This window comes from Dipodomys ordii, unplaced genomic scaffold, assembly GCF_000151885.1.
Source record: "Dipodomys ordii isolate 6190 unplaced genomic scaffold, Dord_2.0 Scaffold50, whole genome shotgun sequence".
Taxonomy (NCBI): domain Eukaryota; kingdom Metazoa; phylum Chordata; class Mammalia; order Rodentia; family Heteromyidae; genus Dipodomys; species Dipodomys ordii.
The window spans coordinates 599,285-612,633 of NW_012267266.1; the positions used below are offsets into that span (position 1 = coordinate 599,285).

A 13,349-nucleotide genomic window follows, 5' to 3' on the forward strand; every position below is an offset into this window, starting at 1 on the left:
GACTTCGTGTTGTTTTATTTTTTTTTCCTCTCCTATGCATCAAGGAGATAATCAGCCCAAATACTTTGTCAGTAGGATTTTCATTACTGTTTCATGGCCTCTACAAGGTAAACAAGGTTACCTATGCCCTTGAAAATCATGATTACCAAAGTGCTCAGCTCCTGCAGCAGGGGAATATGATAGATCTTCTACAGAGGCTGGCCAGGGGCATTTCTATGAAGAGGAACAACATTACATTTCCCATTTCCACTCTTTCCTCTCCAAAGACACACAAAACAAAGTGAGTTAGTAAGCCATCAACCACAACAGTCATCGTCTCTCCAGTCCTTTGGGCAACACTTTGGTTCTCCTAGAACATAGAGCTCTTGGGGTATGAAGTATCAGTAGATAAACTTGACTTGGTGATTGGTGATATAACGTTAAGATTCTCTAGTATTAAGAGAGATAATCTATATGAGAATGCTATATAAAGTGGGGTTATTTAAATATGGTAGTCCTCTGAAAGCAGTGAGAGGGAAGGAAACATCTCCAACTTCACTAGGGAAATGGGATTGACCCCCCCATGTGCCCACAGCACCTCCTGGTGGTTCACCCCCCAAGTAGCAACTTCTCAAAGCCCCTCCCAACACTAGCTGAAGAAAATGATCTAATCATACTTACACCCTTCGCTCTGACTGTCTTTGTTTGAGTTGTAGACCTGAAAAACAGAAATAGAAATTTACTTGTATGCATTTCATACCACCCTCCATTGTACCACAAAATGTGCAATACGATTTCTTCCCCAAATAAAAACTCCTTTGATACTTACTTCTCTGTACTTTAACAAGTCTTAAATGTACATGAATCAAAGTTACATATAGAATTGTATTCTAAAAAAAAAAATCTTTCCTAAAAAAAGCACTAAATGCTATGTATAAATAAAAAGGAAGGAATTTCAAATTAGTTACAAATCACTAAGCGTTAAGTGTGTACAAAGCAATGTGCTAAGCAATTCATGTGGATTATCTCACATAATCTACACAGCAATCCTGCTTGGTAGAAGCTGTTATTATCATGGTTGTATAGCTGGAGAATATAAGGCATAGTGAGGGGAACTAAGGTCCCATATCCAGTTAGGGACTAAGTTAGGGAAAAGATACATCATAAACTGTCAAATGTTAACACTGAAGAAAGGTACTAGCCATTTTTATTCTATATGCTTTTGTAAATTTGAATGTTATATGGAGATGCATGACATTTACATTAAACTCACATAAAATTTACATTAAATTTGCAAGAAGTACAAAAGGAATAAAAACCCAATATAGTAAAAGAACACATGACTTGCAATAAAGTAGAAACAGCAAGCTACAAAAAGGATGAGATAGTGAATATTTTCGGCCTTGAAAGATCAGGCAAAAACAACATTATGAGGGGCTGGGAAGGTGGCTCAGTGGTAGAGTGCTTGCCTTGCATGCATGAAGCCCTGGGTTTGATTCCTCAGCACCACATAAGCAAAAAGAAAAAAGCCGGAAGTGGTGCTGTGGCTCAAGTGGTAGAGCGCTAGCCTTGAGCTGAAGAGCTGAGGGACAGCGCCCAGGGCCAGAGTTCAAGCCCCACGACTGGACCAAAAACAAAACAACAACAAAAAAAACATTATGAAGGTAGTTATATAATGAGAGAAAACAAATAATTTTGACATTTAAAAAAGTATAATAATCAAGACTTTTTGAAACATTAAATTTACCAACAAGAAGAATCTGATTGAATTATTTTTTTATATATTTGGAAGGGGAATAGTAATTCACCTTAACTGGAGTCTAAACTGTGTGTTCAGAAACAAGTAATAGGCTGGATTTAATCTGTGGCCATTTTTGATTTATCTACAATATTCTGTCATCATTAAATATTAACAAGATGAAATATCTGCTTGAGAAAAGAAGAAAATCATAATGTCAAATCCGTCTTTGAAGGATGATTCTGTAGGTATGGAAAGGTATAGGGTGAAGATGTTACCATAAGCTAAGTTTCTCTCTTTATCCATACATACTAAGTGATTCTAGTGGCCACTCCTGGTAAGAATCACTTATATAACAAAGCATGTTATCCCTGAAAAGAGAACCACTAGACCCAAATGTCCTTACTTGCTATGAAACATGAATGGGAATGGGTGGTCAGAACCTGAAAAATGTTTTACCTTCACCCTGGCTGCTTCACTAAATTTCTTACACTTTATTGCCTTATCTCTATATTGAAAAACTTGCACAAAGAGGTCATTGAATGGTCAAACTTCCAACACAACAGATGACCTCACTGTATTATTATTTTCTATTTTCTAAAGAAAACTCTAGCTGCATAGTCTTTTTCCAAAGGTCAAAAAAATGAGGACAAAAGAATGGGTTGTAATATTTAAGAAGGGTGGTCTGAAGACAGGCATCAATGCACATACTTCAAAGGTTAGGGGTCAAAAGACTTTGATTCTGGCCTGGAGTTCACCACTGTTCACTTCATTTGGCTGACCTTTAGTTTCTACAAAATGGAAGTGATAATAGTTATCCTGCTTACCACTCCTACGGCTGCTGAGAAAATCAAATAAGATTGGGTCAAGAGCAATATATTAAAATAGTACAAAGATAATGCAGTGGTTGGCCTATATTACTGGAGGAAAAAAAGACTTAGCCATTATAGAATTTGGTGAATAAGCCAAACAAAAGTCACCACAAAATGTAAGTGGAGGCTGGCAGCAGCAGTACCAATTATTATGTGCAACAGAGGGAACACTGTTGATTGTGTTTTGCAAATGGGGCTCCATAGGACCTGCACAAGAATGTCAAGGGGGGTGGGAGAAAGGCTAAGACTTCAAGCAACCAAACAGCCCTTCCCTTTCTTCTTTGAGTTTCCTTATGTGACTAGCAAACAAGAGAAGATAGATAGATAGATAGATAGATAGATAGATAGATAGATAGATAGATAGATAGATAGATAGATAGATAGATAGATAGATAGATAGAGAGAGAGAGAGAGAGAGAGAGAGAGATAGATAGATAGATAGATAGATAGATAGATAGATAGATAGATAGATAGATAGATAGATAGATAGATCTATCTATCCCGGAGGTAGAGTCTCAGACTTTTCTGCCTGGGCTGGCTTCAGTCAGTGATCCTCAGAACTTAGTCTCCTGAGTAGCTAGGATTACCGGTGTGAGCCACTGGCACCTATTTATGTGTATGTTTAATGAACAGTTATTGAACGCTTATAAAAAAAACAGGCAATGTTTTAGGTGCTAAGGATACAAATAGACAGGATAGCTATGAACTAGTCTCAAGGAACGTTTCCATTGGTGGAGAAAAGAGAAACAAATTCATAAATATGATTTATTTAAACTAAGTTTAATGGAGAAAAGAGAAATGGTTACAATCGGCCTGACATGAGGAAAAACTTCTCTGAAGAAGTGGTATTTGCAGGACTCCATAATGATGAAAGGGCATTTCCCTGGGAAGACCTAGCGACCAATGTCCAGCAGATCCTTGAGATGCAAAAAAGAATGGCATGTGGAAGGAGAAGGACATGGTTGGCAAGCTCTGCAAGGCAGAGAAGAGTAAATGATGAGGACAGGCAGAAGAAAGCAAGACTTTATATCCTGTGACTAAAATGGATAGCTAGTTAACAGCCATGACCAATGACCTATGACAACTGGTCTTGCATAACTTTGGAATGCTGGGTAATAGAGAGGAAAGAGACCATATTTTGGCAAGTTATTTTTTCAGCTATCCTTGATCACTGCATTTTCCTGTGAACTAAAACTTTCTATCCAAGAAAAACATGTTCCTATTTAAAAATGGGTAAACGCAGAAGGAATAGTAAATTGTAGGGCTTCCAACCCTCCTTAATTAGGAAGTGAACTTATGCCAAATTACTTTCCTTCAAGGCTTCCTTGGTCTTCGGAGACCTCTGCCTCAAACATCCAGTCATTCTCTGAATTGGAGAGGTGTGATCAATGAGCCAATAGCACCAGAAACATATGCTGCCCAATCCTCTGAGGCCAGGCCATTAATCTATGTCTACTTTCTATAAATGAGCCAAAAAGAATGAGTTTTGAGATGAAGCAAACAAACCAGGCTTCCATAACTAAGTGACCACATGGTCCAACAAGGAAGTTCCAGGTTGAGGATGGACAGCCTCACTACTGCAGAGGCCAGATGTGGCACCACAGGAATAGCTCTATGTAGGAATGGCTGTGTTTACCAAGTACTTATCAAGTACTCCCCATGACAACACCTAATTTTGCTTTGAATGCCACATAGATTAGACTAGTGTAAATTTCCCTTTACAGATATGGAAATGGAGGCCCATTATTTGTTCAAGGCCACAAAGCTACTAAGTAGAGTACTAATCTACCTTGCCTCTACAGGTTCCAAAAGTTCCAATCAACTTTTACCTATCTAGACACACAACTTTTTTTTTGCTGGTCGTGGGGCCTGAACTCTGGGCCTGGGCACTGTCCCTCAACTCTTCAGCTCAAGGCTAGCGCTCTACCACTTGAGCTATAGCACCACTTCCAGCTTTTTCTGCTTATGTAGTGCTGCAGAATCAAACCCAGGACCTCATGCATGCAAGGCACTCTACCACAGAGCCACCTTCCCAGCCCAACACACGACTTTTCAAGCTTCTCCAGTGGTCAGTGTTTTGGTTCATAAATAATTTCCATACTAGTGGAAGCAAAGGGCATTCTCTTCACCTTTTTAAAATCGTTAGTCACCTCCAGGCATTCCTTTGTTCACAGGTCTCATGGCTGTCCACAAGCATCAAACTGAGGCTCAGAAGCCACAGCAATGTCCTGTGAAAGGTCTTTGTCCGTGGCTTTGGCTTGTGACTAACAGTTATCACATGCCTGCTTTCAGACAGGTCTCCTAAGAACTCTATCTTCACAAGACAGAATACAACTATCCAGATCAAGTCAAACGAGGAAGGGTCACTTAACAATGCCTGAATAATGGCTTCTAGGAGGAAATTAAGTTAATGTGCCTTTTCAACAACTTAATTGAAGCTGGGTCTATGAGTCTATGATATCTACGAGTCCCACTTGAAAGACCTGGCCACAGTGAAAGCCGGGCTCTGTGATTTTATGTTCCTCAATGTATCTATGCTCCAGTTCCTGCTGAATACTGAACATGAAGATTGGTTAAGCAGCAATGCCAATGAATATTCATTTTCAAATACATGCTACTATAGGAAAGAAATTAACCATGTTAACTTTATCTGATCAGGATCCATCTGTGAGTTTGTTAGGAGTAATTTCAACTCAACTGACATGATTAACTTCCTAATTCTCATGAGGACAAATTAATGCTCTATGTGTCAGATACCATGTCAAGAATCCCACAGACATTCTGTTGTTCAGTCCTCATACCACTCTTAGTGTTTCCATCATACAGATGAGAAACTGAAGCAGTGGAGAAGTAAGGTCACTTGCCCTAGGTGAAGCAGCTGGATTGAGAACAATCCATGTGGCAATTCCCATATTCTGTCTCTAAGCACTTAACCAGTAACCATATAATAAATAAAGCATTGTGGTGGTGGTAGTGGTAGTGATGGTGATGGTGGTGGTGGTGGTGGTGATGATGATGATGATGGTGATGATGGTGATGATGATAATGATGATGGTGGTGGTGGTGGTGATGGTGGTGGTGGTGGTGAGCTACCTTGGGCAGCTAAAGCAAGTGAGTCACTGAAAGAAACAACTTGTCTTGAGTCAGACACAAAATGAAACTGTGAATGGCCTTCAGAGTCTAGCCAGAAGTATTCACCACTAACCCTTGTAACCAAGCTGGCAACTAAGCTGGAAGTAACACTCCATGTTCTCTCTGAACCACAGAGCTCCAATCTGAAGATAATTACCAGGGCAGGAAAGTAGGTCTTTAATATAAATCACTAGGCATCTCAATTCTATGAGTCCTTACCCAGAAGCTACAATGGAGCATAATTTAATAAATCAACAGACGGTACAGAAAGCTTTCATATGCCTCCTCTGTACTAAGATGCGATTTTGCAACTAATTCCCTTCACTGCTGAGCCAATTTAATTTACATATCCCTAGAGAATTAAGAGAAAAAATACACAGAGTCATTCAGATTCCCAGAATTTTTCTATGGGTAACATTTATTACCATTACCCAAGCCATACTGAGAAAGCACAGAGGCACTTCTTTATAAACATGTAAATTAAGGACTTAAGTAAAACAATAATTAAACAGCAATCTAACTTTTCCTTTGACATAGAGCTGGTTTTGTACTTGTCCACACCACACTTTACTTCAGAAAGTGCAACAATGGAGGTATTAGATAAACCACTCATAAGAAAACTTCTCTTAAACTGCTGTTCCTCTCTAAACTGCACTATTTTACCTATTTCATCCCAAACTCCAATTTCTACAGTTTCTTCCATGTAGTCTAGGATACCTAAGCTCCTCCCACTGGGATGCTCCCCTAATAAAGGAGCAAAGAGACATTGTGAACAGAGCTACTGGTTAACTTTAAAGAGAAAGCATTTCACAGGCTGGATATACATTATTGGGTACTATCTTGTTCCTTATTGCTGAGACACAAAGAGTCTATCATCACTACAGCTTGTGCTTTGTGGTTGTTCTGAAGTTGGGTTTTCATAAATATGCCAAACTGGCCTGGAACTCAAGATATAACCTAGGCTGGTCTCAAACTCATGATCTTCCCTCCTTAGGCTCCAAAGTACTGAGCCTAAGGAGGAATTTACAAGCAGACCCCCACATTTATTTGTATCCTCTTCCTATTTATGGCAATAGGTCTGTAGCAATCTACTGTTCAGTTTCAAAGTCTGGCTCTGCCATCTGTTAACTCTACACCCATATCACTTAACATCGCTAGGGGAATATTAATATTGCCAGCCTTCTAGTATTATGAGAATGAAATGGAATGATAGATATAGAATATTGTAGACAGAGCATGGAATGCAAATTTAAGGGCCCACAGAGCATTCAATTGTTTCAATTCAATTCTTTCCTTCTCTTCATACTTCTTGTTTCAACAACAAAAATGTTCCCTGATGAGGATGAGGGAAGGTTCCTCCCTCTGATAGGATAAATAGCTAAGAATGGGAATGTGGTTTGAGAGACTCAAAGGCTCTGGTCTCATTAGCACTGTAATATACCAACTAACACTAATTAATTAAGGAAGAGAAAGGCAAGGAAATAATCTAAGGCCAATGCTTAGAGCAATAATTGTCAGTTTAAAAATACTTTATTCAATAATAAAAATAACCATTCACCACTGATTACCTTTTCACTACTAATTATGCATCAGGTAAGCATTTTACATGAAATATTTAATTTTATCCTACCATTCCTATGTTATAGCATCTTATAGGTTAATTAACCTTCCAAAGCTTACATGGCAAGCAACTACAGAGCCAGGCTGAGTCCTACAGACTACAATCTATACGCAACCACAACTTCATACAACCTCTCCACCCAGTCCTATCTTCCAGTGGAAAAATAGCTTGGCGATTAATGAAGAACTTAACAGCAGCTAGACAGTAATTAACACAGCAACAATGCACACATTATGTAAGAACAGAATTGCCACCCAATTTAAATATAATAATAATCCCACAAACTTCCAATTAATACAGGATGGCACCAAAGGAAAACCACAAACAGCTTGAGACACTTAGGATGCCTCAAAAATATCCTTCCCAAAAATCAATGAGCACAAACAGACAGAACTGGCCAGGGCTGCTGAAAATGGTGTGGCAGCTGAATTTCTCAGCAAGCCCTAATTGCCGGGCCAAGTTAGGGACTTTTAATACACTTCTGAGAAGCTACTAGTAAGTCACCTCAAGTCTATGAAAACACATAAAACACAATAATGCACATGAATTTTTAGATCAGGAAGACTTTCCCAGGGATGCCAATAAGCCACACTTGACAAAGCTTTCAAGAAGTAACTGTTGGAGTCTGAAGGATGGGAGTGATACAGCCAGTGTGAATAGCCAGGTGTAAGTAATACACCTCAACTTGGAGGATAAAAAGACAGAACTTGTGAGTTAGGCAATGGTCCTCCTTTCTCCTATCAGAATGTGCTCTTGTCAATTTCTCAGAGCAGCATTTCTCTAGGCTTTTCTTTTCTACTGTGCCAGTTCAGCATTTACTAACTTAGGGAGGCTCTCATAAGAAAGGCCAATGAAAATATACTTGGTGGCACCTCCAATAACCTGTTCCTGAACAAATGTCAAGACCTTATTCTTGCCTGCAGAATTACATGTAAACAGGGTTCAGTATCTGGCATATAGCAGGCCACTCAAAAAGAATTGCTTAGATGGACAGGGTTTGAGTAAAAGGAGTAAGAGAGAACTTGGAAATTTTTTAAACTCTCACACTAGAGTTGATGAGAAAAATGCATTGGTCAGATAAAGATGTTAAGTCAGCAGGATGACACTGGTTCACACCTGTAATCTTAGCTACTCAGGAGGCTGAGATCTAAGAATTCCAATAAAAAGCTAGATCAGGAAGGACTGTCCCTCAGACTCTTATCTTTGATTAATCACCAAAAAGCTACAAGTAGAGCTGGGGTTCAAAGGGTAGAGTACTAGTCTTAAGCAAAAAAACCTAAAGAGCAGTGCAAAGACCCTGAGTTCAAACTCCAGCTTCCAGCTACCATGTACAAGAATGCCCACTTCCTTGACGAGAGGTGAAGATCAGGGTGGACACTCGAGAAGGCAGGTTTCAGATGCTATAAGCAATTGCCAGTGCATAGCTCTGCATGTCCACTAGAGCAATGTAGCTGGCTAAGTCACTCATACTCAAAGGAATAGGCCTCCTCCATCTACAAGGCAGTTTTGGTCATTCTTAGGTTAACACAGTTAGCCACATTTGGAGTTTAATCATTGTTAACTTATCCTTTTACCTCTATAGGCTTTAGATGGAAGCAGAGATGTAGAGACAAGTATGCTGTGGGTGAGCAAAAGACTTAGCATTAAGCTTCTTCTACTACTTTTGAGCAGCATGCCCTTAGATGATCATTTAACATTTCTGAGTCTGAGTCTGTTCTTTTTCATGGCAAAGCAGAGCTAAGTAATAATACTTTATGAGAGCACTTAAGAGAATTAGAAAGAGTTCTCAGTGCCTGAAGTTGCTCAAAAAAATGTTATTTCTCCTTGTTTTCCCTACAAAGATTTCCTAGTTTATTTGATGGCTGCAGATCATCCTCCATTTTCCCTTTTTTTGACATCCAATAGCTTTTACACTTCGTTCTATAGAACTTAACACTTCTGAACGCAAGTTTTCATTCCTCACCATTTCCAATCTCCAACCAATGATGACAATCTCCAACCCTGATGACAAGATTATTCCTACACGTCTATGGGGCGGAGAGAGGTGTCTAACTGGTAACAAATGTGGGGCTGAGCGCATATTTAGTACCCAAGAAACTGTTCTGATTAAAGGACAGGGGCTTAAGACAGAGAGGATGCACATTACCTATCTAGTTTTTCTCTTTGGGTCAGAAACGGGTCACAATAACCTCGATAAGCAAATTACCCTTATAGCAATGCTTTCACATTTTGAATTGTGCTCTTTGTGAAATCACCAATTAAACCAATAGCTTCCAGGGGAAAGGCTGAACAGCTCCCCCTGGAGTATGTGTGTGGTAATGTTATACCCAGATGCCCAGGGACTGGGTGGGCCATGTATTTTCACATTGTATCCGATGAACAAAATGCTTCTGGGGTTATTAACACAGATTATTGTGGGTGCTCCTACCCCAAGACTTTGATTTCTGTGTTACATAAACACTGTTACCATGGTTATTATTCAGGAAGCTTTGCTGTTTGACCTCAAGAAAAACCCAACCTCAAATCAGCATAACATTGACTCTCTAGACCACAACAGACCATCAGAGAGAGGGATCTGCCAAATTTCCTCAAGCTTCTAGAAGGAACTACTGTATTTTGGGTAGCAAGCAAGAAACAAGAAGAGGAAACGCTGCAATGTTATGCAATTTCCTTGCAATTCATATTCAGAAATCCTAAAAAACCCTTATAAGCAACTTCCCTATCTTTCAACTGAAGATTAGTATCACAGCCAATATAAACAAAAACTGGGAACAAAAATGGAAAAAAATAAATCTATGTAGAAATCAAAAAAGCATTTTAGGAAAACTTCCAAGGCCGCAGAAAGAGCATAGTCAAAGTGTCAGAGTCAAATGTACAAGAGTTAAGCAGATGGTTCATGGGGAGCTGACATGTATATAGGATATAGTCGGGTCACAATGCCAGGCACATTCTGGTTCTTACATTTCTAGGCTTCATGCTGATGCAACATGAAAAAGTGGGTATGAACCCATTAGTCCATAGGGAGAGAAAAGACCATCTCCTGTATATTCACGCGCGCGTACACACACACACACACTGCAATACTGAACACAAATGCCTTTATTCATTCCCCTTCCTCCCCCATGTCCTTGGAAAGGTCTGCACAGACTCACTAACAAGAGAAGAAACCTTGTTCTTTTATGCTTTGAAATCTGCAAAGGAGAAACTGCTCAGCCCAGTATGCAGGGTCCCAAAGTAGAGGCCTGTGAATCCATCTGCTGTCCAAGCAGGGCCTGTCCACTAGAAGCCACAGAAAGCATGTGAGTCAGTGCGGCACTGATCCTTCCTCAGAGGATTTGAAGCAAGGGCACTGGGCTGTCCACAATGTAACTGGAATCCAACTGAAGTCAGCCAAAGTTAACTCAAAGTACTTCTTGTTATCCCTACAGATTCACACTCAGAAAGGGGACTTCTGTCTTCTTCACTTGCCATTGGTGGCTATAAGTTCAAATACATTTTTAAAGCTAAGTTTTCTACCATAAATCTAGAAATAATCCTGATACCAACCCATGATCATGCACCTGAGGTTCTGAGATTATTCACATTTTTTATTCTGTTGCTCTGAACTAAAGGGGAAGAGAAGAAATCCCCATCTCTGATGGCACCAGGAGTCTTGGTGTTTTCTCACAAAAGGCATAATGGTACTTTCAAAATGGATCTTCAGAACTAGAATTGTTCCTCATTCTATGTAAGCTAAAAGTTCTTAGACTAAGTCTTCCCCACCTCCACACAGTGTGAGGGGCCAAGAGAGCTTGTTAGCAAAATAATTTCCCTTCCCATAGCTTCTTCCCTTCTCTGCAGCTTAGCATGCTTCCTTCCTAGGCAACACTATGCCCATGTAATACAGGCAATAAATAATTGACTTCCAACCCCCTTTACCTCGGAATGGTACTTCTCTGGGCAGCTACCACCACATAAGGCAATAACAGCCCCTTAGAGTGACCTTCAGGTCTGGGCAGCTATAAATCCTAGTCCGCCATGATGAAGCCCCTGGCCCACACATCCACACCAGGGTCTCCACTTCCTAGCCCCTTCTAGCTCCTCCTAAGCCTCCTAGGTTATTTAGGTCACCCCAGGCAATAGCTGGTGCTTCTCACTTTTCCCTTGTAGAGTCTTGCTGGCCCCCTTTCCCAGCAATAAACCTTTCTTTGTTCTCTGTACCTGAACGTCTGCATGGTTCTCTGGCAAAGTCTAATACATCTTTTTTTAAGCTTTCAGAGCTAATGGAGACTCCTCTGGGCTTTGCCACAGGCTCCAGGCAAGGCTGGCATTATTCCATTTTTGGAAATGATTCCTTATTCTTTAGGCACCCAGCATTCACTCACTCTTCCTTAGAGAAATTTAGTCTATTCTCCTTCCATGGACCTTACCCCTTTATCCTCACCTCAGGCTGACTTCACTCTACTTCTGACTGAGCATGGATAGAGAGCATGACAGACCAGCAAGAACGGCACTCACTCCCAATGCCCACCAACTTATTATGAAAAGTCTCAACACACACACAAAGTTGTTTGTATTCTGCTGCATTTGCCTTATTATTTATCACAGAGCTATCCCTCCATTATCCATCTATTTTCTTGTTTTCTTTTAAAACAAGTTGCACTGTGAGTCAAAACATTTCAATGTGCATATCATCAACTACTACAGCTCAGTATTTGATCATCGGTCTTTTAAGGTAAATTAATATACAATGAAATGAACAATTCTCAAGTATGTCAATCATGAATTGTGACAATTTCATTCACCTATATAAGTGAAAACCCAACTGATATAGAAACATTTCCATCATCTTAGTTCTTCCAGGACTCTCCCCACATTGCTTCAACCCTATCCCACCCCAGCAAGGTGATCTGTTTGTTCCCACCATGACTGGGTCATTCTAGACCAAGATAAAGATGAAATCATGTAGTATGTATTCTTCCATGGATACAATGTCTTATTCAACATAAATCATTTGAGATTTTTATACACGTTGTAACAAATACTTTGGGTTCCTTCTGAATAGTATTTTATTATCTAAATTGTCAGTCTTATCAGCACATTGGTGCTTTTCCCCTGTCTTTGGTTTCATATACAATGTTTCTCAAAATGTTTTGGTATAAATCTTTTGGAGGACCTTTGTTTTTACTTCTTTTGGCAAAGTACGTAAGATTGCAATTGACAAACCATAAGGTAGGTATTTGTATTTTTTATATATTGTTTATTGTTATTGAATTAGAAAGTACTCAGCTTTTCACCATTTCACACTCCCTTCTGTATGGAAGGAAACTTCATTTGTGCCCTGCTTAACATTTTTAGTATTTTAACTTCAGCCTTTCTGGTGGAATGTAATTGCTAGCATTCCCTCCACCTCAGGTCCTCAGCCCCTCCTACTTTACTTCCTGGAGCAGCTTGTACCTGCTAACCATCTCCACCCAAACCTGAACTCTACCCTGCCCTTCACAAAGAACTCTTCCAGGCTCCCACCAGTTGCTCCAGGATAGACAGGCATTCCTTCTCTTCACAGACCTAGCTGCCCATGCAGAGTACCTCCCACCTCTCGCCCCACTGTTACAATGATTCCCCTGGACAGGAGCAGATGCCACATTGCTCCCACTCCCTCTGATAAACATCCTTATAAACCTCCTTCTCCTGTACATGACAGTGTCTGTGAGGTCTTCAGGGATGGCTGCCTACAGTAATAGTATCTCACTATGGGTTTAGCTTGTGTTTCCTAAGTGATTAACGACATCAAGCACTTCTTCATTGTTATTTAGGCATTCTTAACCTTTCTTTTTGTGGGGCCTCTTCAAGTCCTCTCTCTCTCTCTTTCTCTCTCTCTCTCTCTCTCTCACTGGAAGTTGAACTCAAAGACTCATGATTGCTTGGCAAACTTTTACTACTTACTCTGAGAGAGAGAGAGACGAGTGTTACTGGGGGGGCTGAACTCAGGGCCTTTTGCTCAAGGCTAGCTCTCTACCACTTGAGT

At 40.1% G+C, this 13,349-nt stretch overlaps 1 protein-coding gene across 4 annotated transcripts in view; it reads right to left on the reverse strand.

Annotated features, from left to right (window-relative positions):
• The window catches only part of Arhgap26 (Rho GTPase activating protein 26), a 462,007-nt gene that overhangs the window by 235,844 nt on the left and 212,814 nt on the right, over positions 1–13,349 (reverse strand). For all 4 annotated transcript variants that reach the window (XM_013020413.1, XM_013020415.1, XM_013020414.1 and 1 more), the window contains one exon: positions 661–697. In XM_013020413.1, the coding sequence (XP_012875867.1) occupies positions 661–697 (37 nt within the window). The remainder of the gene's footprint in view (positions 1–660; positions 698–13,349) is intronic.